Source organism: Anas platyrhynchos, chromosome Z (assembly GCF_047663525.1).
Source record: "Anas platyrhynchos isolate ZD024472 breed Pekin duck chromosome Z, IASCAAS_PekinDuck_T2T, whole genome shotgun sequence".
Classification (NCBI taxonomy): domain Eukaryota; kingdom Metazoa; phylum Chordata; class Aves; order Anseriformes; family Anatidae; genus Anas; species Anas platyrhynchos.
Genome location: NC_092621.1, coordinates 8,754,896 through 8,782,459, shown reverse-complemented (window position 1 = coordinate 8,782,459; position 27,564 = coordinate 8,754,896). Strand labels below are relative to the sequence as shown.

At 52.6% G+C, this 27,564-nt stretch overlaps 5 protein-coding genes across 27 annotated transcripts in view; 1 reads left to right on the top strand and 4 right to left on the bottom strand.

The window, feature by feature from the left end:
• The window catches only part of UBAP2 (ubiquitin associated protein 2), a 160,937-nt gene extending 134,057 nt beyond the window's left edge, over positions 1 to 26,880 (top strand). For 14 of the 23 annotated variants that reach the window (XM_038169813.2, XM_038169808.2, XM_072030806.1 and 11 more), the window contains 7 exons: positions 19,560 to 19,638; positions 21,114 to 21,328; positions 22,103 to 22,202; positions 22,286 to 22,393; positions 23,861 to 23,928; positions 24,962 to 25,153; positions 25,731 to 26,880. In XM_038169813.2, coding sequence (XP_038025741.1) covers positions 19,560 to 19,638; positions 21,114 to 21,328; positions 22,103 to 22,202; positions 22,286 to 22,393; positions 23,861 to 23,928; positions 24,962 to 25,153; positions 25,731 to 25,826 — 858 coding nt within the window. In that variant the 3' untranslated portion in view covers positions 25,827 to 26,880. Of the gene's footprint in view, positions 1 to 19,559; positions 19,639 to 20,580; positions 20,644 to 21,113; positions 21,329 to 22,102; positions 22,203 to 22,285; positions 22,394 to 23,860; positions 23,929 to 24,961; positions 25,154 to 25,730 lie in introns of all 23 variants that reach the window. The other 9 variants (XM_072030794.1, XM_072030795.1, XM_072030792.1 and 6 more) reach the window with 5 other exon arrangements.
• On the bottom strand, positions 831 to 1,577 carry LOC140000631 (interferon). The gene has a single exon (XM_072030818.1). The coding sequence runs from the start codon at positions 1,526 to 1,528 to the stop codon at positions 953 to 955; it is 576 nt and encodes a 191-aa protein (XP_071886919.1). The 5' UTR covers positions 1,529 to 1,577; the 3' UTR covers positions 831 to 952.
• Positions 5,889 to 6,635, bottom strand: LOC140000634 (interferon). Its single transcript, XM_072030821.1, has one exon. The coding sequence runs from the start codon at positions 6,584 to 6,586 to the stop codon at positions 6,011 to 6,013; it is 576 nt and encodes a 191-aa protein (XP_071886922.1). The 5' UTR covers positions 6,587 to 6,635; the 3' UTR covers positions 5,889 to 6,010.
• On the bottom strand, positions 10,939 to 11,685 carry LOC113840166 (interferon-like). Its single transcript, XM_038169814.2, has one exon. The coding sequence runs from the start codon at positions 11,634 to 11,636 to the stop codon at positions 11,061 to 11,063; it is 576 nt and encodes a 191-aa protein (XP_038025742.1). The 5' UTR covers positions 11,637 to 11,685; the 3' UTR covers positions 10,939 to 11,060.
• Positions 14,793 to 15,898, bottom strand: LOC101796052 (interferon-like). The gene is given in 1 exon segment (NM_001310827.2): positions 14,793 to 15,898. A coding segment is annotated over 1 exon segment (732 nt). The 5' UTR covers positions 15,841 to 15,898; the 3' UTR covers positions 14,793 to 15,108.
• Positions 26,881 to 27,564: the final 684 nt, after the last annotated feature.

Genomic DNA, 27,564 nt, shown 5'->3' with positions numbered 1-27,564 from the left:
CCCAAGTTGTGGTGGTGTGTGGAGCTGTGCTTGCCCAGCTGCAGGACTGTCCACCTGCCCGTGTTCTATTTCATTAAATTTCTCCCCAGCAAGGTGAAAAGATGAGGTTGGGTGGTGTGCCTTGGTGAGGGATGTGCGTAATGTTGTCCTGAGAGGAGAAGCTTGAGTGACAGAGGAGATTCCCGTCGTGCAGCCGTGTTGGCTGTGAGCAGTGAGTGTGTCGTGCCCGCGAGCGTGCCGTGCGCCTGGCCAGGCGCGAAGGCCACGTTGCTCCCTGGCCGTGTGGGTCGGGGTAGGAGAGCGGGCAGCGGGCTGTGGAGGGGCTTGTTGTCTGAGGAGCGGAGCGCTGGGTTTTGGGTGGTGTTGGTGAGGGCGTCAGTGGCGTGGCGGAGGGAGAGGTTTGCGGTGGCTGAAGCTGTGGAGGTTGTAGGAGAGGAGGAGAGCGAGAGCGAGCTGTGCCTGCTGTGCTGACGGAGGCTGGGAGAAGGAAAGGAGAGAGGTGCTGAGTGTGTGGGGGTGGTGGCTGCGAGGGCGTGGGGGGAGAGAGAGAGGGAGAGGGACTGTTGGCAGAGGTGTCCCGGGCTGGGCCGGGCCGGGAGAGGAGTGAGCGAGACGAGTGTGGTTGCTGGGGTTCTCCCGAGATGGTTGAGTGGAAGTGCCTGAGCACTTGAGGGCTAAGCAGAAGCGTAAGGCTGGAGCTGAGGGCATTGTCCAGATGCCCCCGGGCCAGAGAGAGGGCTGCCGTAGGACTGGGCAGGTTCTTAGAAAAGGTCTTTATTTGTTTTGCATAAATAGTTACTAATAAATAGATGAGAGGCATGGTTGAAATAAATAGTTAAATAAGGAGGGGGTGGGTGGTGGTGGCCACTGGGCTCCGGTCAGTTCTTGTCAGCGTCCCTGTGTGGTGGGCGAAGGGAGGCATGAGGGCAGAGGTGCGCGTGTGGGGCTCCTCTTAGCGCATGGTGCGGGTGAGGCGGTGGATGCGCTGGAAGCAGGCGTGAGCCTCGAGGCGGACGTGGTCCCATGCGCAGGGGCTGTAGGTGTGGTTCTGGAGGAAGTGTTGGATGCAGCCGAAGTACTTGTTGATGCTGAGGTGAAGGTTGCGGGGCCCTCGCCTGTGGAGGCGCGCGGCGTCGGCTGGGAAGCAGCGCTCGAGGTGGTGGATGTGGTGCTGAAGCTGGTTGAGGAGGTCGTGGCGTGCGGTGTGGAGCCAGTGCGCGGGGGTGCTGGGGCTGCTGAGGGTGTCGAAGAGGTGTTGGAGGAGGTGGAGGGCGGTGTGTGCGGCTTGCTGCGTGTCGTTGGTGTCCAGGAGGGTGTCCGGGAAGGAGCAAGGCGCGTGTTGCTGCGGGCAGGGCTGTGTGGGGCTGGGAGCCATGTTGCGGAGGAGCTGGAGGCTGTCCCAGGCGAAGGCGCTGTCGTGGAGGCGCAGGGGGCTGCAGGAGAAGGCGTTGGCGGGAGGCGTGAGGAGGAGCAGGAGGGCCAGGGCGCTGTAGATGGCTGGTGGTGGTGGGGCTGATGGCCCAGGCATGGTGGCTCTTGGGTTGTGCTGGGCAAGAGCCTGTTGGGGCTGGGTGGTGTTGGTGCTCGGGGTGCTGGCGTGTGTCGAGCTTTATGCAGTGCGGCATCTTCCTTTCCCTTCGTCGCTTTCAGGTCATGGAGGTGCTTTCGGCTGTGGTTTTCAGTTTGGGGTGGTTGCGGTTTGAGGGGAAGTGTGTTGTTGGGGTTGCCCCGAGCACGGTGCGCGAGCTGTAGGTCCTTGGCTCGTGTTGTGATGGATATTTTTTGGCATATTTGGAGGCGGGGGAGTGAAAGTGGTTTTGAGAAGGCAATGCTGTGGGGAAAGGTGTGCCACAGATGTTGTGCTTGTTTCCTATTTCTGGTTTCCGTTTTGTTTTAAACGAGCATCTTTGCGTCATAGCTACACTGAAATTTCTCTTTCTGCCCAAGCCTTCTTTCACTTTGCAACGCCATAGTGTTAGGTTGCCTTCTTTGTACCACTAATGTTTTTCCTGTGGATTCCCTTGTATGTGTTGATGTTTCTCTGTCCTTAAGTATTGTGAAGTTTGGTTCTTCGATGGAACCTAAGGGAGTTATCTGGTGTTACCATTGCTTCGTGGTGGTAGTTTGAGAGGAGATTCTTGAGAAAGCTGCAGCTACCATGAGTCCTTCGCTCAGTCTAGTCTTCTGTGGACTGAACCAAGGTTGTTGGTGGTTTGGTGTGTAGGGAAGTGCGTTGGTGAGTTTCCCCCGAGCCTGGGACAGGTTTTGGAGGTCCTTGGCTTTTTTTTTGGTGTTTTGTTTTGTTTTTGTTTTTTTGATGAGGAGGTTGTGGTTAATCTGTCCTTAGTGTTTGTGTGGGGGATGTGAAAGTCTTGGGGAGAGGGTGCTGGCGCAGCTGTGCTGCGGATGTGCTTTTCGTAGTGTTTCCCTTTTGGCCTTGAGGGAGAGTAGTTGAGCGTTGGCCAAGAGTGCTCTTCCTTCCGAGGTGCACTTTCCCTATGTCATGGCCTAGTGTGAGGTTTGGGTTTTTTCTTCTTGGTCTTCTTTTGCCCGTGTGTTCCGTTTTTCCTTTCAGCTCAGTTGTTCATTGCAGGTTTTGATGTGTTTCCAGAGTGTGGGGTGTTGTGATCTGCTTGGTGCGAGTGCCTTGCTGTAGGCAGGAATTGTTGGGGGAGAGGTGTCCCTTGTGTTCCTGTGCTTAGAGTGTCCGTCTGGATGGAGCTTCCCAAAGGCGTCTGTGCCTTGTCCTTGGTTGGATCACCCGTATCTTGGGTTTGTGTTTGTGGTTGTTTGTTTTTTTTTTTTAGGATGGGGCGGGAGTTTGTGGTAGCATGTCCTGCAAATGAAAGGACCCCGAAGCATCATGGAGTCATTGAGGTTGGGGAAGACATCGAAGATCATGTAGCTGAACCCTTAAGCTTGTGTGAAAGTCCAGCAGTATCCCTTGCCATGAAGTCCTGAATGTAGGCGTTTCTCGAAGACCTGGAGGGATGGTAGCTCATCAAGTCCATCTTGAAGTGTGTGCAGAGAGGGCACTGCATTGTCTGTGGTGCTGTGCTTGTGTTGCTGGTTGTATTGGTCTTGTTTTTTGGTGGTCTGTCTTTCCCCTTTGTTTTGCTCTTGGTTATTTGTGAAGCAGTAGAAGGGCAAGGAGCTCTTTCCTCTGTCATGGCGTGTAGGCGTTTGTTGGTCCTTGTGGGAAGAAGGCTGTGAAGAAAGCTGTGAATGTGTCAGGAGGCAAGAAGAAGCGTAGAACCATGGTATATGGTGCGTGTGAAGGGGCCCTCCAGGATGGTGTAGTCCAAGTCGTGGGTCCGTGCAGGAGGAGCCCAAAGCGTGTATTTGTGAGAGCCTTGTCCAAGCAGTCCTTGAGGTCCGTGAGCACCTCCCTGTGGAGCGTGTTGCAGTGCCCAGCTACGTTCTCTGTGCAGAAGCTTTTCCGAAGAGGCAGCGTGAGCCTTCCTTGTGGCAGCTCGGTGCCGTTCGCTGGGGTCCTGTGGCTGTCCCCAGAGAGCAGAGCTCAGGGCCTGCCCCTCTGCTCCCCTCGTGAGGGAGCCGCATGCCGGCATGAGGCCTGCTGTTGTTGGCTGAACAAAGTGAGGGACTTGATCCACTGCTCGCACGTCTTGCCCTCTGGACCTCTGCAGGTCTCCGTTTCCCTCCTTTGGAAGTTCTCCAATAGCTTTATGCCCTTGTTTTGTGGTACCCAGAAGTGCAGAGGGTGCTGGAGGTGAGGCTGCCCCAGAGCAGAGTGGGACAGTCCCTTCCCTGGCTGGGCCTGGGGCCGCCTAGGAAATGGCTGGCCCTTTTGTCTGCCAGGGCATGCTGCTGGCTCCTCTTGCACTTGGTGTTGACCCAAAGGCTGAGATGTGTTTCTGTGGGGCCGCTGTCCGGCCTGTGTTCCCCCCGTGTGTCCGTGAAGGCAGGGTTGCCCCGTCCCCGGTGCAGCCCAAGGCAGCGCTTGGTCTTGGTGCCCGTGAGGTGGTTGGTGAGTGCCCAGCCCTCTGGTTTGCCAAGAGGTGCGTGCGAGGGCTCTGTGTCCTTGCGGGAGTGCGTGCCTCCTGCGAGTGTAGTGTTGTTGGCTAAGTCACTCGTTCTGCCTTTGAGTCCTGCATCCAGGTTGTTCATGAAGGCACGTGAGAGAGCCGTCCCTGAAATGTCGGCCTAGGGCATCCCGTTAGTGACTGGCTGCCAGCCTGCTGTAAGGCCGTTTAGTGTAAGCCTCTGAGGCCGCCTTGTGTGGGGGTTGCTGTCCTCTCATCCTGTGTACTCGTGGAGCAGTTTGCTGTCCATTTTGTCCGGAAGGGTACTGTGAGAGGAAGTATGGAAAGCTTTGCTGAAGTGAGTGACACAGTCACGGAATGTGAGGGGTAGAAGGGACCTTGACCGATCATCTAGTCTGTTCCCGCTGCCGGAGCAGGAAGACTGAGATCACGTCGCACAGGAGCGCATCCAGGCAGGTTGTGAATGTCTCCAGAGAAGGGGACTCCACAACTCCCGTGGTCAGCCTGTTCCAGTGCTCCGCGAGCCTCACGGTGAAGAAGTTTTGTCTCATACTGACACGGAACGTGAGGTGTAACGTGAATATTCCAGCTTGCACCCATTGCTCCTTGTCCTATCTGTAGATAGAGCCTGGCTCCATCCTCCTGACACTCGTCCTTCCCGCATTGACAAAGATGAATAAGGTCACCCCCGAGTGTGCTCCTCTCCAAGCTGAAGAGAGCGAGCTGCCTCAGCCGTTTTTGGTAAGGGAGATGCTCCACTCCCTTCATGGTCCTCGTGGCTCTGTGCTGGACTCTCTCAAGCAGTTGCGTGTCCTTAGTTGAAGTAAGGGTCTGAGAACCGCAGAGAATATTCCAGATGTGGTCTCAGCAGGGCAGAGTAGAGGGGGAGGAGAGCCTCTCTCAACCTGATAAGCACAGCCCTTGTAATACGCCCCAGGATGCCTTTGGCCTTGTTGGCCACAAGCACACAACCCCAAGCTGGCTGGTGGTCATCGTGCTGTCCAGCAGGACCCGCGGGTCCGTTTCCCCTTCGCTGCTCTCCAGCACGACAGTCCCCAAGTTGTGGTGGTGTGTGGAGCTGTGCTTGCCCAGCTGCAGGACTGTCCACCTGCCCGTGTTCTATTTCATTAAATTTCTCCCCAGCAAGGTGAAAAGATGAGGTTGGGTGGTGTGCCTTGGTGAGGGATGTGCGTAATGTTGTCCTGAGAGGAGAAGCTTGAGTGACAGAGGAGATTCCCGTCGTGCAGCCGTGTTGGCTGTGAGCAGTGAGTGTGTCGTGCCCGCGAGCGTGCCGTGCGCCTGGCCAGGCGCGAAGGCCACGTTGCTCCCTGGCCGTGTGGGTCGGGGTAGGAGAGCGGGCAGCGGGCTGTGGAGGGGCTTGTTGTCTGAGGAGCGGAGCGCTGGGTTTTGGGTGGTGTTGGTGAGGGCGTCAGTGGCGTGGCGGAGGGAGAGGTTTGCGGTGGCTGAAGCTGTGGAGGTTGTAGGAGAGGAGGAGAGCGAGAGCGAGCTGTGCCTGCTGTGCTGACGGAGGCTGGGAGAAGGAAAGGAGAGAGGTGCTGAGTGTGTGGGGGTGGTGGCTGCGAGGGCGTGGGGGGAGAGAGAGAGGGAGAGGGACTGTTGGCAGAGGTGTCCCGGGCTGGGCCGGGCCGGGAGAGGAGTGAGCGAGACGAGTGTGGTTGCTGGGGTTCTCCCGAGATGGTTGAGTGGAAGTGCCTGAGCACTTGAGGGCTAAGCAGAAGCGTAAGGCTGGAGCTGAGGGCATTGTCCAGATGCCCCCGGGCCAGAGAGAGGGCTGCCGTAGGACTGGGCAGGTTCTTAGAAAAGGTCTTTATTTGTTTTGCATAAATAGTTACTAATAAATAGATGAGAGGCATGGTTGAAATAAATAGTTAAATAAGGAGGGGGTGGGTGGTGGTGGCCACTGGGCTCCGGTCAGTTCTTGTCAGCGTCCCTGTGTGGTGGGCGAAGGGAGGCATGAGGGCAGAGGTGCGCGTGTGGGGCTCCTCTTAGCGCATGGTGCGGGTGAGGCGGTGGATGCGCTGGAAGCAGGCGTGAGCCTCGAGGCGGACGTGGTCCCATGCGCAGGGGCTGTAGGTGTGGTTCTGGAGGAAGTGTTGGATGCAGCCGAAGTACTTGTTGATGCTGAGGTGAAGGTTGCGGGGCCCTCGCCTGTGGAGGCGCGCGGCGTCGGCTGGGAAGCAGCGCTCGAGGTGGTGGATGTGGTGCTGAAGCTGGTTGAGGAGGTCGTGGCGTGCGGTGTGGAGCCAGTGCGCGGGGGTGCTGGGGCTGCTGAGGGTGTCGAAGAGGTGTTGGAGGAGGTGGAGGGCGGTGTGTGCGGCTTGCTGCGTGTCGTTGGTGTCCAGGAGGGTGTCCGGGAAGGAGCAAGGCGCGTGTTGCTGCGGGCAGGGCTGTGTGGGGCTGGGAGCCATGTTGCGGAGGAGCTGGAGGCTGTCCCAGGCGAAGGCGCTGTCGTGGAGGCGCAGGGGGCTGCAGGAGAAGGCGTTGGCGGGAGGCGTGAGGAGGAGCAGGAGGGCCAGGGCGCTGTAGATGGCTGGTGGTGGTGGGGCTGATGGCCCAGGCATGGTGGCTCTTGGGTTGTGCTGGGCAAGAGCCTGTTGGGGCTGGGTGGTGTTGGTGCTCGGGGTGCTGGCGTGTGTCGAGCTTTATGCAGTGCGGCATCTTCCTTTCCCTTCGTCGCTTTCAGGTCATGGAGGTGCTTTCGGCTGTGGTTTTCAGTTTGGGGTGGTTGCGGTTTGAGGGGAAGTGTGTTGTTGGGGTTGCCCCGAGCACGGTGCGCGAGCTGTAGGTCCTTGGCTCGTGTTGTGATGGATATTTTTTGGCATATTTGGAGGCGGGGGAGTGAAAGTGGTTTTGAGAAGGCAATGCTGTGGGGAAAGGTGTGCCACAGATGTTGTGCTTGTTTCCTATTTCTGGTTTCCGTTTTGTTTTAAACGAGCATCTTTGCGTCATAGCTACACTGAAATTTCTCTTTCTGCCCAAGCCTTCTTTCACTTTGCAGCGCCATAGTGTTAGGTTGCCTTCTTTGTACCACTAATGTTTTTCCTGTGGATTCCCTTGTATGTGTTGATGTTTCTCTGTCCTTAAGTATTGTGAAGTTTGGTTCTTCGATGGAACCTAAGGGAGTTATCTGGTGTTACCATTGCTTCGTGGTGGTAGTTTGAGAGGAGATTCTTGAGAAAGCTGCAGCTACCATGAGTCCTTCGCTCAGTCTAGTCTTCTGTGGACTGAACCAAGGTTGTTGGTGGTTTGGTGTGTAGGGAAGTGCGTTGGTGAGTTTCCCCCGAGCCTGGGACAGGTTTTGGAGGTCCTTGGCTTTTTTTTTGGTGTTTTGTTTTGTTTTTGTTTTTTTGATGAGGAGGTTGTGGTTAATCTGTCCTTAGTGTTTGTGTGGGGGATGTGAAAGTCTTGGGGAGAGGGTGCTGGCGCAGCTGTGCTGCGGATGTGCTTTTCGTAGTGTTTCCCTTTTGGCCTTGAGGGAGAGTAGTTGAGCGTTGGCCAAGAGTGCTCTTCCTTCCGAGGTGCACTTTCCCTATGTCATGGCCTAGTGTGAGGTTTGGGTTTTTTCTTCTTGGTCTTCTTTTGCCCGTGTGTTCCGTTTTTCCTTTCAGCTCAGTTGTTCATTGCAGGTTTTGATGTGTTTCCAGAGTGTGGGGTGTTGTGATCTGCTTGGTGCGAGTGCCTTGCTGTAGGCAGGAATTGTTGGGGGAGAGGTGTCCCTTGTGTTCCTGTGCTTAGAGTGTCCGTCTGGATGGAGCTTCCCAAAGGCGTCTGTGCCTTGTCCTTGGTTGGATCACCCGTATCTTGGGTTTGTGTTTGTGGTTGTTTGTTTTTTTTTTTTAGGATGGGGCGGGAGTTTGTGGTAGCATGTCCTGCAAATGAAAGGACCCCGAAGCATCATGGAGTCATTGAGGTTGGGGAAGACATCGAAGATCATGTAGCTGAACCCTTAAGCTTGTGTGAAAGTCCAGCAGTATCCCTTGCCATGAAGTCCTGAATGTAGGCGTTTCTCGAAGACCTGGAGGGATGGTAGCTCATCAAGTCCATCTTGAAGTGTGTGCAGAGAGGGCACTGCATTGTCTGTGGTGCTGTGCTTGTGTTGCTGGTTGTATTGGTCTTGTTTTTTGGTGGTCTGTCTTTCCCCTTTGTTTTGCTCTTGGTTATTTGTGAAGCAGTAGAAGGGCAAGGAGCTCTTTCCTCTGTCATGGCGTGTAGGCGTTTGTTGGTCCTTGTGGGAAGAAGGCTGTGAAGAAAGCTGTGAATGTGTCAGGAGGCAAGAAGAAGCGTAGAACCATGGTATATGGTGCGTGTGAAGGGGCCCTCCAGGATGGTGTAGTCCAAGTCGTGGGTCCGTGCAGGAGGAGCCCAAAGTGTGTATTTGTGAGAGCCTTGTCCAAGCAGTCCTTGAGGTCCGTGAGCACCTCCCTGTGGAGCGTGCCCAGCTACGTTCTCTGTGCAGAAGCTTTTCCGAAGAGGCAGCGTGAGCCTTCCTTGTGGCAGCTCGGTGCCGTTCGCTGGGGTCCTGTGGCTGTCCCCAGAGAGCAGAGCTCAGGGCCTGCCCCTCTGCTCCCCTCGTGAGGGAGCCGCATGCCGGCATGAGGCCTGCTGTTGTTGGCTGAACAAAGTGAGGGACTTGATCCACTGCTCGCACGTCTTGCCCTCTGGACCTCTGCAGGTCTCCGTTTCCCTCCTTTGGAAGTTCTCCAATAGCTTTATGCCCTTGTTTTGTGGTACCCAGAAGTGCAGAGGGTGCTGGAGGTGAGGCTGCCCCAGAGCAGAGTGGGACAGTCCCTTCCCTGGCTGGGCCTGGGGCCGCCTAGGAAATGGCTGGCCCTTTTGTCTGCCAGGGCATGCTGCTGGCTCCTCTTGCACTTGGTGTTGACCCAAAGGCTGAGATGTGTTTCTGTGGGGCCGCTGTCCGGCCTGTGTTCCCCCCGTGTGTCCGTGAAGGCAGGGTTGCCCCGTCCCCGGTGCAGCCCAAGGCAGCGCTTGGTCTTGGTGCCCGTGAGGTGGTTGGTGAGTGCCCAGCCCTCTGGTTTGCCAAGAGGTGCGTGCGAGGGCTCTGTGTCCTTGCGGGAGTGCGTGCCTCCTGCGAGTGTAGTGTTGTTGGCTAAGTCACTCGTTCTGCCTTTGAGTCCTGCATCCAGGTTGTTCATGAAGGCACGTGAGAGAGCCGTCCCTGAAATGTCGGCCTAGGGCATCCCGTTAGTGACTGGCTGCCAGCCTGCTGTAAGGCCGTTTAGTGTAAGCCTCTGAGGCCGCCTTGTGTGGGGGTTGCTGTCCTCTCATCCTGTGTACTCGTGGAGCAGTTTGCTGTCCATTTTGTCCGGAAGGGTACTGTGAGAGGAAGTATGGAAAGCTTTGCTGAAGTGAGTGACACAGTCACGGAATGTGAGGGGTAGAAGGGACCTTGACCGATCATCTAGTCTGTTCCCGCTGCCGGAGCAGGAAGACTGAGATCACGTCGCACAGGAGCGCATCCAGGCAGGTTGTGAATGTCTCCAGAGAAGGGGACTCCACAACTCCCGTGGTCAGCCTGTTCCAGTGCTCCGCGAGCCTCACGGTGAAGAAGTTTTGTCTCATACTGACACGGAACGTGAGGTGTAACGTGAATATTCCAGCTTGCACCCATTGCTCCTTGTCCTATCTGTAGATAGAGCCTGGCTCCATCCTCCTGACACTCGTCCTTCCCGCATTGACAAAGATGAATAAGGTCACCCCCGAGTGTGCTCCTCTCCAAGCTGAAGAGAGCGAGCTGCCTCAGCCGTTTTTGGTAAGGGAGATGCTCCACTCCCTTCATGGTCCTCGTGGCTCTGTGCTGGACTCTCTCAAGCAGTTGCGTGTCCTTAGTTGAAGTAAGGGTCTGAGAACCGCAGAGAATATTCCAGATGTGGTCTCAGCAGGGCAGAGTAGAGGGGGAGGAGAGCCTCTCTCAACCTGATAAGCACAGCCCTTGTAATACGCCCCAGGATGCCTTTGGCCTTGTTGGCCACAAGCACACAACCCCAAGCTGGCTGGTGGTCATCGTGCTGTCCAGCAGGACCCGCGGGTCCGTTTCCCCTTCGCTGCTCTCCAGCACGACAGTCCCCAAGTTGTGGTGGTGTGTGGAGCTGTGCTTGCCCAGCTGCAGGACTGTCCACCTGCCCGTGTTCTATTTCATTAAATTTCTCCCCAGCAAGGTGAAAAGATGAGGTTGGGTGGTGTGCCTTGGTGAGGGATGTGCGTAATGTTGTCCTGAGAGGAGAAGCTTGAGTGACAGAGGAGATTCCCGTCGTGCAGCCGTGTTGGCTGTGAGCAGTGAGTGTGTCGTGCCCGCGAGCGTGCCGTGCGCCTGGCCAGGCGCGAAGGCCACGTTGCTCCCTGGCCGTGTGGGTCGGGGTAGGAGAGCGGGCAGCGGGCTGTGGAGGGGCTTGTTGTCTGAGGAGCGGAGCGCTGGGTTTTGGGTGGTGTTGGTGAGGGCGTCAGTGGCGTGGCGGAGGGAGAGGTTTGCGGTGGCTGAAGCTGTGGAGGTTGTAGGAGAGGAGGAGAGCGAGAGCGAGCTGTGCCTGCTGTGCTGACGGAGGCTGGGAGAAGGAAAGGAGAGAGGTGCTGAGTGTGTGGGGGTGGTGGCTGCGAGGGCGTGGGGGGAGAGAGAGAGGGAGAGGGACTGTTGGCAGAGGTGTCCCGGGCTGGGCCGGGCCGGGAGAGGAGTGAGCGAGACGAGTGTGGTTGCTGGGGTTCTCCCGAGATGGTTGAGTGGAAGTGCCTGAGCACTTGAGGGCTAAGCAGAAGCGTAAGGCTGGAGCTGAGGGCATTGTCCAGATGCCCCCGGGCCAGAGAGAGGGCTGCCGTAGGACTGGGCAGGTTCTTAGAAAAGGTCTTTATTTGTTTTGCATAAATAGTTACTAATAAATAGATGAGAGGCATGGTTGAAATAAATAGTTAAATAAGGAGGGGGTGGGTGGTGGTGGCCACTGGGCTCCGGTCAGTTCTTGTCAGCGTCCCTGTGTGGTGGGCGAAGGGAGGCATGAGGGCAGAGGTGCGCGTGTGGGGCTCCTCTTAGCGCATGGTGCGGGTGAGGCGGTGGATGCGCTGGAAGCAGGCGTGAGCCTCGAGGCGGACGTGGTCCCATGCGCAGGGGCTGTAGGTGTGGTTCTGGAGGAAGTGTTGGATGCAGCCGAAGTACTTGTTGATGCTGAGGTGAAGGTTGCGGGGCCCTCGCCTGTGGAGGCGCGCGGCGTCGGCTGGGAAGCAGCGCTCGAGGTGGTGGATGTGGTGCTGAAGCTGGTTGAGGAGGTCGTGGCGTGCGGTGTGGAGCCAGTGCGCGGGGGTGCTGGGGCTGCTGAGGGTGTCGAAGAGGTGTTGGAGGAGGTGGAGGGCGGTGTGTGCGGCTTGCTGCGTGTCGTTGGTGTCCAGGAGGGTGTCCGGGAAGGAGCAAGGCGCGTGTTGCTGCGGGCAGGGCTGTGTGGGGCTGGGAGCCATGTTGCGGAGGAGCTGGAGGCTGTCCCAGGCGAAGGCGCTGTCGTGGAGGCGCAGGGGGCTGCAGGAGAAGGCGTTGGCGGGAGGCGTGAGGAGGAGCAGGAGGGCCAGGGCGCTGTAGATGGCTGGTGGTGGTGGGGCTGATGGCCCAGGCATGGTGGCTCTTGGGTTGTGCTGGGCAAGAGCCTGTTGGGGCTGGGTGGTGTTGGTGCTCGGGGTGCTGGCGTGTGTCGAGCTTTATGCAGTGCGGCATCTTCCTTTCCCTTCGTCGCTTTCAGGTCATGGAGGTGCTTTCGGCTGTGGTTTTCAGTTTGGGGTGGTTGCGGTTTGAGGGGAAGTGTGTTGTTGGGGTTGCCCCGAGCACGGTGTGCGAGCTGTAGGTCCTTGGCTCGTGTTGTGATGGATATTTTTTGGCATATTTGGAGGCGGGGGAGTGAAAGTGGTTTTGAGAACGTTTGGTGTGTATGGAAGTGTGTTGGTGAGTTTCCCCCGAGCCTGGGACAGGTTTTGGAGGTCCTTGGCTTAGTTTTGGTGTTTTTTTTTTTTTTTTTTTTTTTGACGAGGAGGTTATGGTTAATCTGTCCTTAGTGTTTGTGTGGGGGATGTGAAAGTGGTGGGGAGAGGTTGATCAGGGAGCTTTGTCTGAGAACTTTTTATGGCTTCCTTTTTTTTTTTTCCTGTGTGTTAGGTCTTTTTTCCGGTAAAGTTTCCCAACCATATCAAGTGTTTATTTTTTTCGTTTTTGAAATTGTGGTAGTTTTCGTGGTTTTTCTTTGAGTTTCATTTTTTGGCTCTTTTTTTGGTAGTAATTCATCATTGCGTTTTACATTTTGAAATATTTTGAAAATGATACTGGCAGCTTGCCTAGGCAGCCAGGAAGACCAATGGCATCCTGGCTTTTGTCAGGAATAGGATGGCCAGCATGACTAGGGAGGTGATCATCACCCTGTACTCGAGGTGCAGTCTCAACAGAACAGAGTACTTTGTTTAGCTTTGGGGCCCTCACTATAAGAAAGATATCAAGGCCCTGGAGCATGCCCAGAGAAGGGCTGCGAAGCTGGTGAAGGGCCTGGACCACAAGTGTTAATGAGGAGTGACTGAGGGAACTGGGGGTGTTTCTTCTCGAGAAGAGGAGGCTCAGGGCAGAGCTTATGGCTCTCTATAGCTACCTGAAAGGAAGTTGTGGGGAGCTGCAGGTTTGCCTCGTCCCATAGACAACTAGTGTTGGAAGAGGGAATAGCCTCAAGTTGTGCCAGGAAAGGTTTAGGTTGGAAATTCTGAGACTTTTCCTCTCTGAAATAGGTGTTGAACCGGGTTTCCCAGGGAGGTGGCATCATCACTGTCCCTGGGGGTGTTTAAGGAAAGGTTGGACGTGATGCTTAGGGTCAGGGTTTAGTGGGTGACATTGGGGACAGGGGGTTGGTTAGAGAGATGATCTTGGAGATCTCTTCTAGCCTTAATGATTCTGTGAATCTGTGGAGCTCTCGAACATGGCTTGTCCTGAAGGTAGTGGCTTTTGTTTGTAGGTTTGAATGAGTTTGACTGATGGAGTGCTTGCAGTGTTTTGTTTTGCCTTTCTTCTCTTTGAACGCTTTTAAACTTCCTGAGGAGTCTCTTTTGAGGTCTTTCATGTTCAGTGATGGAGTGTCAGACAAGAATATTTTAGTATAGTTTTGCTGCTTTTGTCAGTTGAGCAAATTTTCAGTAAAAGTGTCTCAGTGTGCTATGTGAAAGAAAGGTCTTATCATTAGCAATTGCATTTTTTCAATTTTAGGTTTTCTTGCCTGGTAAATACGTTTTCTTTGTAATCATCTTGTACTGTAGGAACTTCTCTGTTTCTCTGTTTCCGTGTTTTTTAATGACTCAGTGCATCATTTCATGTTTTGAAATTCTTGTATGATGTATTTTGGAATAAGTCTTTTCAGATGCTGAGGGTAGTTTCCCTCAGTTTCCCGAGGGAGTTATTGAACGAAACTTTTGAGCATCTCTAGGGATGGACATTCTGTGACCTCTCTGATCACTTTTTTGGTGTTTTATCACATTAATGATAAAGATAATACTTATCTTTCAGTTTTGGAAGTTTGAAATTCATTTGTGAATTTCCTGCGTTTCTCTCATGTTTTGTTCTTAAGAGGAGGGTTGCTCTCTGCAGCTACCTCACAAGACAGAGTCAGTCAGGCCCTCCTTTGTGGGATCGCAGGATTAGGAGTAACATGAGGAGGATTATGGTATGACCAGGAGCTGGAGGCTGCTGTGGGAGGGCTTGTGTTGTGTGCCTGAGTACATTTGTTCCTTCACTTCTCAGTTGCAAGCGACATCTGTTTCCTTTTGCCCAGAGCAGTATCTTTGCAGTAGTGATACATTGGAGGTGGTGTGACAGCATTGAGAACGGCCTCTTTCCCCTCTCCAGGAGGAGCTTGGAGGTACTGGGCATTGTTGTTTTCTTGCCCTAGCTTACTTGTTGGGGTAAAGCAGCTGGGGCAGTGTTTTTGGGATGGTGGTCAAGGTAAAGGAGCAGCTGGTGGTGTGTGGGATGCTGTGCTGTTCTGTGCTGACTGGGTTGGACTGTCACGGGTGGTGGTGTTGGAGGATTCTGCTGTTTGCTTACTAAGGTTGTGTTGGGATGAAGAAGTGCGAGACCGTGGTGGCTGTAGGAGAACAACGAGTAGTTCCTGAGCATCTGGTGTTTTTTTTTGTGTGTGTCTTTTTGATATTCCTGTGTGTTGTTGGTTAGCGCTGAGGTGCAGCTTTTTGCCCAGACCTCCACAGGTCTTGCTTGGTCCCCCCTCTCCTCTGTGACGTACGCTTTGTCCCTGCCTCCCTCTTTAGCCCCAAGCAGCCCCGTGGCATCGCCAGAAGGTTGGTCATGATGGGGTGTTGGTCTTGGGGTGCACATGAAGGTGGCTTTCACACCGTGGCAGTGGCAGAGGACTTGGAAGGGAGCAGGTGGGCGGTGGCAGACAAGGAGTGTGTGATGCAGGCGCCATGTTTCCAGGGCAGGCATGCACCATTAGGTCTGGTGTTGGTGGGAGATTGCCCATGGGCTTGGTGGGTTTGGGAGAGGCACTGCTCCCCGACAGCCCTGTGGTAGCAGTTAGCAGCCCAGAGCCCTCAACCAGTGACAGAGGCTGTCAGTGAGACAGGCTGCAGGAAGCAAGGCTCTGCTGGCCTCAGGGAGCCCGACTCTGCCTGTGGCGCCTGTGAGAGATGACCACCACTTCTTGTCTTTTTTATAAAATATAAAATCTTTATTTCCAGAAAAAGAGTGAATAAATACTAAGTGCAAATAAATAAGGATGAATAAATAAAAAAGGGGAATAAATAAACAAAGGCATGATAAATAAAGTTCTGCAATAAATAGTCATTGACACGTCCAAGTCCGCAAAAAGTGCCCATTGATGCCTTCCCCTTCCGTCAGGAGAGGCTGCAGTCCAGATAGGCAACACAGCCCCACAGGTAATAAATTCATGTATCCCCATCGCCTCACAGCCATCCCCTGGGTATGCAACATAGCTGTGTCTTCCCCCTCCCCTAGCAGTGAAGTGTCCATGGTGCACGCCACATGGCTGGATACACTGTCCCGCAGCCAGGACCAGGCCTGGCCTCAGCGCAGTCACGGCTGTTTCCCTCACGCCGTGGGCTTGTGGCTGGAGGAGGGCTGAGCAGTGCTGAGCCGACCCTGTCTGTGCTGCAGCTGGTGCCTCTTGCTCGGCATCCACTGGCGTTGGCTGGGGGCAGTCATAAGGTGCAGATGGCTTCCGAAGTGGCTGGGAGATGCTTGGCTCTTCATCCGCCGTATCAGCGTGTCCAGGCGCTGGAAGCAGGCATGAGCCTCGAGGCGGACGTGGTCCCACGCGCAGGGGCTGTAGTTGTGTTTCTGGAGGAAGTGTTGGATGCTCCTGAAGTACTTGTTGATGCTGAGGTGAAGGTTGCGGGGCCCTCGCCTGTGGAGGCGCGTGGCGTCGGCTGGGAAGCAGCGCTCGAGGTGGTAGATGTAGTGGTTGAGCTGGTTGAGGAGGTCGTGGCGTGCAGCGTCGAGCCAGTGCACAGGGATGCTTGGACTGCTGAGGATGTTGAAGAGGTGTTGGAGGAGGCGGAGGGCGGTGTGTGCGGCTTGCTCTGTGTTGTCGGTGTCCAAAAGGATGTCCGGGAAGGGAAAAAGTGCGCGTTGATGCAGGCAAGGCTCTGTAGAGCTGGGAGCCATCTTGCGGAGGAGCTGGAGGCTGTCCCAGACGAAGGCGTTGTCGTGGAGGCGCAGGGGGCTGCAGGAGAAGGCGTTGGCGGGAGGCGTGAGGAGGAGCAGGAGGGCCAGGAGGGCACTGTAGATGGCTGGTGGTGGTGGGGCTGATGGCCCAGGCATGGTGGCTCTTGGGTTGTGCTGAGCAGGAGCCTGTAGGGGCTATGTGGTGGTGCAGGTGTTTGTAATGGTCAGGGTGCTGCTGTGCGTCGAGCTTTATGCAGCACTGCATCTTTCCTTTCATCATCATCATCCAAAGAGAATTCCCCTGTTTCCGTTTTCAGTTTTGCTTTCTGTTTGCCCTTTTCCTTGTCTTCTGTGGAGCCAGGCGAGGTGTGCCCTCGTTCAGCAGGCAGGAGACAGCACACATCTTTCCCATCGCTTCTCTAGGGGTGTTGGGGTGCCCTGGTTGCAGGTCAGCCTGGCTGTGGGCCAGTGTGGCTGTGTGGGAGATATGAAAGTGCTGTTGCAGAGGCCGTTGAGGCAGCCGTGCTGCAGAAGTGTTTTAGGGTTCCCTTTTGTTGTTTTCATGGACTGTTTTGCTTGGGTTTTATTTTCAGGTTTCCTTGCCTACCCAAATCAATTTTGCTTATATAATGCTCTGATACTCTTTGTATTTCTGTTTATGTACATTTCCCTTTATTTGCATTGTGTTGTTTATGTTTTGTTTTTTTTTTTTTTTAAGGATTTCAAGAAGTCTTTTTTCCTGCTTTTTCTGTAACATCTTTGTTGATACAGAAGCTTTGTTGGTAAAACAGGTTTTCCTTTTGCAAAAATCTTGTTGAATATCCATGCTTGTGACCATCCTATGCCCCCCAGTGTTTGTTCTCAGTGTGTCAAACTTTCTGGATAAATGCCTGAGTATCACAAAGGTTTTGCTGTTGGTTGTTCATTTGTTCATTCCGGTTCTTCCATCTTTTTTGTATGTTGTGTTTTGAATTTGACACAGGATTTTGTACTAAGAATTTTATCAGAGTAGGTGGGAATGATGGTGTTTGAGGTGCCAGTCTGCCCACATCTAGAAAGTGAAAGTGGGCAGAAGTCCAGGAGCAGTTGTCGTCATGGTCTGGCAGCTTCTGGTAGCAAGAGGCACTGATCCTATGAGAATTGGGGTTTCCTTTTTTTTTTTTCTTTTTTTTCTTTTTGGGCATACTTTTAAAAATTTAAGTTCATTTCTTCATGTGTATGTTGGTACTGTAAATTCTGACTTCGTGTTATTTGGGTACGTCACCTTGTCTGCTGCTGCCTTGTAGCTTGCATGTGTGGTAGCGGTCTTGAGTGGTGGTGGGACTTGATCCTCAGCTGCTGCCTGTGTTGCCTTGTGTGCTGCTTGGTGAAGCTTAAACCTGTAACGCCAGGTCACTTCTTATTCTTCAGTCCTTTCACACCGTTTGAGTCTATTCCTGATATTTCCATTTTGATTTTGAGCGTGTTGTCCCATGCGCCTTCTGTAGGGCAGGAGATACTTATGTTTGAAGAACAGAGTATCTTTTCTGATTTTTTTTTTTGGGGGTAGGCATGAATTTCAAATGTAACCAGATTTTACTCCCATTTTTCTATGACTTCTGTGTATGTCTGCATGCATGGGTGGGATAGGCATTTGTGGCCCTGACAGGATGACTGCTGCGCTTCCCCCCATCAATGGGGCAGTGGGAATAAGTGCAACCCTTAGACCGTCGTCTTGTGTGAATTTGATTATACTTTGTGCAATGTATATAGGGAAAAATGCTAGCATGTCTGTTATTTGTGGCATTTTCCTTGGCAGGAGATGGAAGTGCTATTGATCTGCTAAGATTTCCAACAGGGAAGTGATTGTGTTTTGTTAAGAGACTCCTGCTGGAGTTGATGAGACAAAATTACTTGAGAAAGAAAGGGTCACACACAGAATTTCTAGGTTGGAAGAGACCTCAAGATCATCGAGTCCAACCTCTGACCTAACACTAACAGTCCCCACTAAACCATATCCCTAAGCTCTACATCTAAACGTCTTTTAAAGACTTCCAGGGATGGTGACTCCACCACTTCCCTGGGCAGCCTGTTCCAATGCCTAACAACTCTTTCGGTAAAGAAGTTCTTCCTAAGATCCAACCTAAACCTCCCCTGGCGCAACTTTAGCCCATTCCCCCTCGTCCTGTCACGAGGCACGTGGGAGAACAGACCAACCCCCACCTCACTACAGCCTCCTTTAAGGTACCTGTAGAGAGTGATAAGGTCGCCCCTGAGCCTCCTCTTCTCAAGGCTGAACAAGCCCAGCTCCTTCAGCCGCTCCTTGTAGGACTTGTTCTCCAGGCCCCTCACCAGCTTCGTTGCCCTTCTCTGGACCCGCTCAAGCACCTCGATGTCCTTCTTGTAGCGAGGGGCTCAAAACTGAACACAGTACTCAAGGTGCGGCCTCACCAGAGCCGAGTCCAGGGGGACGATCACCTCCCTAGCCCTGCTGGTCACACTGTTTCTGATACAAGCCAGGATGCCGTTGGCCTTCTTGGCCACCTGAGCACACTGCTGGCTCATATTCAGCCAACTATCAACCATCACTCCCAGGTCCTTCTCTGCCTGGCAGCTCTCCATGATGAAATGATGGAGATGGATGATGAAATACGGCGCGGTTTCGAGTTACACAAAGTCCCCACAATCTTAAGTCTTTGCCAGGTTATTTCATGTTGGGTGATGGAGGATGATGTGTAAAAAACAGGGCAGTGAGATGCAGAATTGCAGCAGGGTGGAAGGTGCAATTAAATCAGAGAAAGCATTTGAGGTGTCAGGGAATTTGCAGAGATGAGTGTGGAGGAGGAGGATACTTTTCAAGTGTTGGAGCATGTATGGAAATGTAGAAAGGAGTGGTGAAGGCATTAACTAGCTCTGGATAGTGAGGAGTAAGTGAACATCAGGAGAAAAACTGCTTGGTGGAATACCAGCCCCACAGGTGGAGCTCACCCAGAGAGGGAAGGGCAACTTCTTCACCCCAACAGAAAATGAAACGTTGCTTTGTTTTTGCTGGTGTGTTCTGTTACCTCAGAGTGCAAGGCTGCCAGGGTAAGGACCATCTTTCTGTAGAAGACCTAGAAGAACATAGTCTAAGGCAGTGTTCTCCACCTCTTTTGATCATGTACCCCTATCACTTTGGGAAGGGGGTGAGGGGTTGATCACCCAGCCCCTTCATTTTTTTATTTCATGTTATTAATGGTACCAAAAAAAATCTTCGTGCACCCCACTGGATTGTCTTGGGCACCACACTTTGCAGTCCACTGATCTATATGGTCTTCTGTGACATAGCTTAAATAATCTTCTCTGTCATCAGGTAGCAACTCTTTTGCCCCAGTTTTCTTTCAAGTTTGTTCCGTTTTTCTAGGTAATGTTTTTTATTTTAGAGAACAGGGCATGGTACAAGACCTTTAGACTACATCCACGTTATTTTCATGGCCCTGTCCTGACTCCAAGTCTCTGGCACCCTGCAGGGTCTGTTGTTCTTCCAGGTGCAGTCTTGCTGGAAGATGACAGCTCTAAGCTGAGGGTTGGGTGAGAAGAGCTTTTAGTCATATCCTTTGAGCAGAGTGGGAACTGACCTTCTTCTACACCCTTAGATGTATCAGCAGGCGAGGCAGAAGCTGCCATTACAACATAAAGTGATTGCAGACGATATTAAGGGTCCATAAAGTAGGTTTATTTTGAAATTGAGGATCCTGGTAAATCTTGAGCTCTGTTGGAAGCTTGGGCAGAAGCTGACCTTACTAGCTTCCCTTGTTCCTTACTTTTAAAATTCTTGTTTTTATAATTCAGGTATAAGAGCTGTTCAGCTCTGTTATGGTTACAACTGTTAATAAATGATGTCATCTATGTTTAAGGATTACTACGGAATTACATTCCCTGCTCCTGCAACCTTGACAGGCAGAGATGGGAGCCTTGCTAACAACCCATACTCAGGTGAGTGCTATTTAAAGACAAGGACAATAAGTGAGATGTGTTGGTTTCTAAAGGCAGGTCATCCTGCTGTTGCTGATAGAGAGAGCAGTCTTTTTTGCCCTTCTTTAGGCAATTTAAATCCACCAATCTGAAAATAAGTAAATAAAAACAAGCTTCTCCCTATCAACTTTTACATGAATTTTTATTCATGGTTTTGATTGGGAATTTATATATGACCTCTTCTGGGATAAAGCTGGATAGTCTTTGAGAACAAGCGTAAAATTGTTCAAAATGTAAATCTTAGTGTCATCTAGTGCTTTTCCCAAGCACATACAGGTGCTTAGAAAATAGCTGATAGTTTAATTGGTCTTTTCCTTGAAATTCACCTGGCTGGCTTTCCTTTTTGGCACTGGAATAAACCCTTTTAAGATCCTTTTAGAGCCCCTTCAGCAGCAACCCATGCTTGGTTACTGCTATTTTAGCACTTGTATGTTCCCACCAGGAGCTGCCTCTAGCAGGTTTTCCCCTGCCCTCCTCAGGTCTAATGGACTTCGCTCCCAAAAGCACGTGGTCTAAGAAACTCTTCCTCATTTTTGTTCTTCAGTTATCAATGTGCAAAGATGACAGTAATGCCATACAACATATTCAACAAAAGCTTTTCTTCCACTGCCATCTGATTACAGCTTAAAACTGTAGCCATAAATTATGATCCCTATAATGCAGTTACTGAATGTTGTCACTCCTCTTGGCAACCGACAAAGAGGAGAAGTACTGGTCAGGAATGAGATAGATGTGATGTGTTACCTCCTTTAAAATAAAGAAAAAAAAATCACATACGAACAAGCTGCTCTGTAGGCTGTCAGAAAAATGCAAGTGTTTTGGAGTTTTCTGCTTCATAGTCACTTCTCTTGGGAGGCTGATTTTGGGTTAATAACCAATTTCCCTTCCTACTTCTTCAATAAGGTGGTCCACGATGCAAGCCTTGCTTTCCTGGCCTTCAGCTACTGTCTCCAGAACTTTGGTGGTGTGAGGAACCGGACATCTAACTAGTCATGCTTCACAAATAAACAGACATTGACAAAAATATGCCCATCACCGCCTGTAAATCTTAACTTGCTCTCAGCCCATGAAGCTTGGCTAATCAGTTTAACCTCCAGGAGAGTCACATTTTAACCCAACAACCATTTGCACTTTGGCTAATTACCATAGTTCTGCTTTTAGCATATTTTATTGAAATGGTTTGATAGTAATCAATCTGCTTGGTGTGCATGAGATGGGTAAGTATCGGCGTCTCCATTCTGTCAATGGATTAGCCGTGGCACAGAGCTCTGTGCCATGAGCAATATCCCTGTGGCCGTCAAGAATAGAGACCAGGAGAGTTGTCACAAAAACCCGCAGCCTTCCAAGTGTAGGGTGTGCTCTTTGTTAGTTTACGTGTACTCAGGATCTTTATGGAGAAGCTTGGATCCCTTTCTGATCAGTCTTTTCCTTCCCAGGTGACGTCACAAAATTTGGCCGTGGGGATTCCGCCTCCCCTGCTCCTGCTACCACGCTCGCCCAACCGCAGCAGAACCAGACGCAGACTCACCACACGACTCAGCAGCCCTTCCTCAACCCGACCCTGCCGCCGGGATACAGCTACACCGGGCTCCCTTACTACGCCGGGGTGCCAGGCGTACCCAGCGCATTCCAGTACGGGCCAACCATGTTTGTAAGTGTGACAGCTTCAACTGTAACCCTTGCTTCATGCTCCTCTGATTTTGCTCTCTCCACAAAACCTGGCCTACTTCTTCCCCATCCTGCAGAGGATCTCATTGTGCAAGCCTGAGAAAATACCTCTGCTGTCCCTTCTGCAAGAGGGAAATGTGAAAGGCCAGAACTCATGGGCACAGGTTACTGTAAATGGACTGCAGCTCATGGATTTGTAGTGTTCCTGAAAACCCTTAGGAGCTTCTGCAGAGTCAAAGGGAGACCCAAAGCTGAGTTGGCAAGGTGACCCCAAGAAGCTGTAGAGCAGCACTGGTAGTCTCAGGAGGAAGTTATTTGGGAACAGGTGATGCTCCAGGCCAGAAGGGTAGATAAGTCTGTTTTAGGGCACTGTAGGGACTACGTTTTATGAAACAGCCTCAGGCAGGAGCTGATTTTGTTTGATTCTGGAGAGCACTGGGATTGCTTGGTTTTGGTTTAAGGCAAAGAACTTGCTTTCTGCAGTCAGTATGAAAGAAAAAGGCAGCCTGAGATGCGATTGCATTGCAGTGGAAAGAAAGGCCACATGAAAGGGCAGCTCGAGCAGGAAACCTGTGGCTTGCACAGAGCTGCTCCAGCAGTGAGTGCCACCTGCCCTGTGATCCCAGTGCTCCCAGCTCCCAGTTATTTCCCGTGTGAGCTGGAGGTGCCTTCCCCACTAGATGGCAGAGGGACCTTGCTTTTTGTGCGCTGCTCCCTGGCTAACAGTGGCTTTTGTTATCCATCCTCCTTTGTCCAGGTACCTCCGGCATCTGCTAAGCAGCACGGAGTCAATCTGAACACCGCGTCCACTCCTTTCCAGCAGGCGAGTGGCTACGGGCAGCACGGCTATGGAGCAGGTACGCTCGTCACTGTGCTTTTCACTGGAGTGCCTGCAGAGCTGCTTGCACACTGTAACACCTTGTCTTGTACACACCGGCAGGCTATGATGACTTAACGCAGGGAACGGCAGCTGGAGATTACAGCAAAGGAGGCTACAGTGGGTCATCTCAAGCACAAAACAAATCTGCTGGCACTGGACCTGGGAAAGGTAACACATGAGACTTGAGGTTTATTCCTGAGAGGGATTCAGCAGGGCAAACTCCCAGCATTGCCAGTGCTGTGCAGTCAACACAGCAGCCAGCTGTAAACAGGGTCAAGATCCAAGCTGTTTCTCCATCTCCCGTATACAAAATGCTTTTTTTAATGGCCCAAGTGTTCCCTCTAAACCTAACAGCTGAACATCGTGTAAGGGTTTGTGTGGCTGATGTGCAGTTTTGTCCTTGATTACACGTGGGAGAAGTAGTGAGCTGTTTTCCCTGCCAGAGTTGGCTTGGGTGAAGAGTAAGTGGGTCTTGAAGCAGTGGGACGCTACTGCCGAAATGGTCCTCTGCCAAACGCTGACTGGATTTTGAGTGGTAGGCCCCTGAGATAGCCGTGCATTCAGAGCGAGCAGGGCAGTTCGTGTGTCTCAGGGCTGTTGTTGCAGCTGCTGTCCCCACGCTCTGTAACTCGTGTTGGTTTGTGCCTGGAAATGTTTCCTCTGTGACTGTGAAGGCTAAGGAATGTACACGGCTCATGTGAAAGCTTTATTCTGCACATGCTGGTTAGACCTGAGAAATGTGTACCAAACTGCTTAGCACTAACTAGCTCATCCTTGGGCTTAAGCAAATACCAAGCATTTGTTGTGTGTTTGAAACGCCCCCTGGACAAGTCAGGATGTTAGTCTTCAACCAGGAGCTTATCATGCTCTCCTCTGTGGCCTGCAAAAAGGAGAGATCTCCTAGGAAGGATAAAATCGACTAGGAAGGGTACAGCCTTAGAGCAGTGCAAACCCAGTGAGTCCAGGCACCTGATTCAGTGGCCAAAGGAACCACTGCTTTTAACCTGATCCAAGTGTTCAGATCCAGTCCTTGTAAACCTACAAATGAGTGGCTAATTGAGAGTGCCTTTGCTGGTAAGTGGCTGTTCCTGGGCCTTTTGTGGCACCAGCTGATCCAGGTGGAAGCCAGCCTGAGCCAGCGATACCAATTCTGCAGGGGCGGAGGAGCAGTGCAGGCCTCACCCTGCTGCATGATGTGAAAGGACAAGGGCACAAGCATGTAGCAGCTGCTGAGGCTCATTGCTCAGCACACTACTGGAAAGCTCTTGAATGCTGTGATAAAGCCAAATGCATCCCTAATCCTGGGGGAAAGCTGGCTTTCTGCAAGCCTAAAGTGTTCAGCGCAGCCAGCTGCTGCCCAATGAGGTGCATTTGAATCCCAGCCGTAATCTGTGCAGAGTGGACATGGGTGATTTATCCCAGTGGGCTGGTTGCCTGCTCTGCAGCAGGAGCAGGGAGCTGAGCCCTTCTTCCTGCTCCTGGCTGGAGTGCTGTGGGTCTGAGAGCACCGAGCAGGAGGGCACATGGGACAGTGGCTGCAGGTGCCTCCACTGAGGCACCAGGAGCAAAGCAAGTGCAGGGTTCGATCTGGGTGCTGCTTGGCTTTCTCATTGTCAGTACTTTTTTGTTTTCCAGGTGTTTCTGTGACCTCAAGTAACACAGGTGTGCCTGATATCAGTGGCTCAGTCTATAACAAGACTCAGGTGAGGAACGCTGGACCCTCCTCCCTGGTGGCTCCCTGCTTATGGGTGGCTTGGTGGGACCCTGCCAGAGCCCTGGCAGCTGGGGACAGTTCCCAGGCAGCTTGGTCTCGGGGTCGGCAGGCTTTGGCATTTCTTACGCTGGCTCTGCTTGCTGGAGAGGACTCTCGCCCTCTGTCCTGCTGCCTCTGCCATGTCCACGCCTGGCCAAAGCTGCTGGCACAGACGCAGAGCTCCCTGCACTGTCACACGCTGCCTCACATGTGCTGTGGGTGCAAGTAAAACAGGATAGCACAGTCAAAATTGCCACCAAAGCAGACGAGTGAAGAGGATGTTAGCTTTTCTCAGAGACGTCAGCCAGCAGTGCCCACCCCTGTACCTGAGGGTCTCTCCCGTGGGTGCCAGCACCACTCTGCTCCACCTATGGCTCTTGCTCTGTGTACAGGTTCCCAGGGAGGGCAGGAAGCACTCGATGAGCTGTGCAGTGGGGTGACAGCCTGTTCCTTACCCCATCCTTGTATCCTCCCTCTGTCAGGGCAGTCAGACCCAGCGTGTGTCAGGCTGTGCCCCGTGCCCAGGAGTAGGACACCAGCCCTTGAATATGTGCGTAATATTAGGGGCAGAGCTTTGGTCAAGGGGAACAAAACCTTTTAGTGCAGCTTCTTCCTGCATTTTTGTTGGGGTGCCTGGAGTAGGTCAAACAATTCAGCCTGAACCCCTGAGAGGTCTGATGGACTGATTTCAGGCAGCTGCTGCCACCCTATGTCCCACTAAGCAAAAAGAGGTCAGAGGAAGAAAAAAAGAACACAGTAGCCACAGAAATTAAATTAAAAAGTCTCAGGCATTAGTGCAGAAACGAGGGTGAGGAGTTGAACTCAATCTGAAGTGCCTCCAGGTATTTGGTTTGACTTGGCTTGCTCACGGGGCTGATGAGAGAGGTGCAGGGATCTGTGTTCAGGCCACTCTTGTTCTTGTTTGGTCACCGTGGGGCTGCTCCTGCCAGCCTCTGACCCTGTCCCCGTTGCCTCCCGTGCAGACGTTTGACAAGCAGGGATTCCACGCTGGCACACCGCCTCCTTTCAGCCTGCCCTCTGCTCTCGGATCTACTGGGCCCCTGAACCCTGGTGCTGCCCCGGGTTATGCTCCAGCCCCTTTTCTCCACATCCTGCCTGCACATCAGCAGCCTCATTCCCAGATGCTGCATCACCATCTTCAGCAAGATGGGCAGGTGAGTCGGCCCCTGCCAAAACGTTCCCTGGAAAAGCAGCGTTCTGCTTTGGAGTCCAGAAATAGGCAATGACTGCTGCCTCTGAACGCTTGACATCCTTGGCTGCTGCAGTCTCCATTCACCTTGAGAATGCTCCTCCACTTCCCACGGCCCTGCTGTTCTCCTCGCGGCCTCCTGCCTTTGAGGTTTTACAGTGCAGAGACACTGATGCTGAGGGAGAGGAAACATTTTTGGGGGGGGCAGCTGGTGTTGTTGCTTCCCAGCTCTGTCACCTCCTCATGTTCCCACTCCAGCCCTCAGCTATCAGCCTCTGCAGTGAGGGGGTGACAGCATCGGGGTGGTGGCACCTGGCCGGGACTTTGAGGGCTGGGTGGGATGGATGGTGTGTGCCTGCGCTCCTGCTTCGTGTTGTGGTGGCTGTTGGGGTGCGAGCCGTGGAGATGTTGGGGCTCGGAGTTGTTGGGGCACAGCAGAAATGGATCCACTGAGCTGTGTCTGTGGGCTCCCCTCCAGGTGATGTACCCCTGGGGGCACGCGTGCACTGCTGACTGCTGTCTCCTCCTGTTTTGATTTCTAGGGTGGATCTGGTCAGCGCAACCAGCCCAGCACCATGCAGCAAAAGTCTCAGGCTACCAAAACCGCCTATGGCACTTCTCCATACTGGACAAACTAAATCCGAAACCGGGGAGGGGGGAGAGAATGAAAGGAGAGGAGAGAAAAAAAAAAAAGAAAAAGAAATAAAGAAAAACAGAAAAGCCGAAGCCCATTCCTGGAATTATTAGGAGAAGTAACTGCTCAGCCAAACGTCTGTGCGGGGAGAACTGCAGCCAGCCAGCCATCCTCTGTGTGACTCGCCCGCTTCCTCTTTGAGTTGCTGTTGTATGTAATATATTTATGTATGTATTTGTAAATGTAATAGAGCCTAAATGTGGTTTTCTGCATCTTGCAGCCTGTTTTATTTTCTTTGTAGGAAAACTAATTATTCATTTCCCATCTGTACCCGGGCATCCTTCCTTTTTTAAGCTCTATGGGCTTTATAACTCTGTCAAAGACAAACTGCGTCATTTTTTTTCGGAGCTAGAGCCCATTTATTTAACGCAGTTCTGAATTCAGGCAAAGAAGGAGGCCTAGCCCCCCCAGAAAGAATCAAGATGTCCTGATGGTTTGATTTCTGCCCCCACCCCCAGTATAGCTGTTACTTTAAAGGAAAAAAAAAAAAAAAGAAAAAATGTTTTGTGGGCCTTCCCCTTTCTTTCATCTCCCCCTCTCCCTCCTGCTGTGGAAGATGAACTCGTGGGCAGTTTGGTCAGTGTGGCCCTGAGCTGCAGCCTCACCTTTTTATTTTCCAATTTTTAAATAAATAATAAATAAAAAAAAACAGACAGGGTTTTTTTGTTTTGGTTTTGTTTCTCAAGGAAGAGACTGTGGATGGCTCAGTGTGTCCTGGAACCTCCTTTTGCATCATTAGAGGCAAAAAAAAACACAACTGTGTAGCGGTTTAAATAAAAATATAAGCTGTGTCTCGTACCTCTTTTTGTCCTGAGCCACCCTGCCCAGGATCGCCAGAGCTGACGGATGGAAACTTCACCTTTCCCTCCCCCCCTTTTTTTAAAACCAAGACCAGGGCGGCAACTCCTGGTTCTTCTCGTCCTCCACCAGTGCGGTGAATGTTTTAGGAGTTTCATTTCTTTTTAGCCCTTCCTCCACGTAATAAAGGTCTGAGCATATCACTGGTGTTTGTCTGCATTTTCAAAGGCTCCAGGAGCAGTTCTGCTTTTACAGCCTGTCCTTTTCCCCCTGCAGCGAAGGGAGCAAAGCTCACAGCGGGAGGCACTGAATAAGGCAGCGAGGGTGGGTGAGAAGGATCTGCGGCATGGGGTGGGTCAGGAGGGGGCACAGCTTTGCCCCGTGCTTTGCCTGTGAGGCAGAGCTGCTGCCGTGTGCGAGCACTGCAAGGTCAGGGCTGAGGGCTCCCGAGGGACAGCTCCTGCCCCCTGCTCGTCCTTCAGCGCCTGGCACGGTTCCTGGCAGCAGCACAGGCAGTGACTGCGAGGCTGTATTTGGCCACGGAGTGTTTTTGCACTGCTGCCCTGGCGATGGTTGAAGACAAACAAGGAAAAAAAAAACAAAACACTTTTCCTATGATAACCACTTTTCCTTCCTTAGAGCCACACTTTTGCCAGCTGCCAGGCCCTGCAGCAGCCTGTTATATTGGAAGCAGTCAGGTTGCACACCCAGCCCTTCACGTACTGCTAGCAGCGTGCCAAGAACGGCACGGGAAGCCTTCTGCCTGCCCTGGGCTTTACAACAGCGGCTTCCCCCTTGCCGCCTGCTGCTGCAAATGCTCCTGGGGACTGTGGCCTTGCTCTCAGCCTGGGCTCACCCCCACCACCTTCCACCAGTGGCACAGC

Excerpts from the sequence above, each read along its gene's own strand:
- LOC140000631 (XM_072030818.1), bottom strand. The coding sequence starts at position 1,528 with ATGCCTGGGCCATCAGCCCCACCACCACCAGCCATCTACAGCGCCCTG.
- LOC140000634 (XM_072030821.1), bottom strand. The coding sequence starts at position 6,586 with ATGCCTGGGCCATCAGCCCCACCACCACCAGCCATCTACAGCGCCCTG.
- LOC113840166 (XM_038169814.2), bottom strand. The coding sequence starts at position 11,636 with ATGCCTGGGCCATCAGCCCCACCACCACCAGCCATCTACAGCGCCCTG.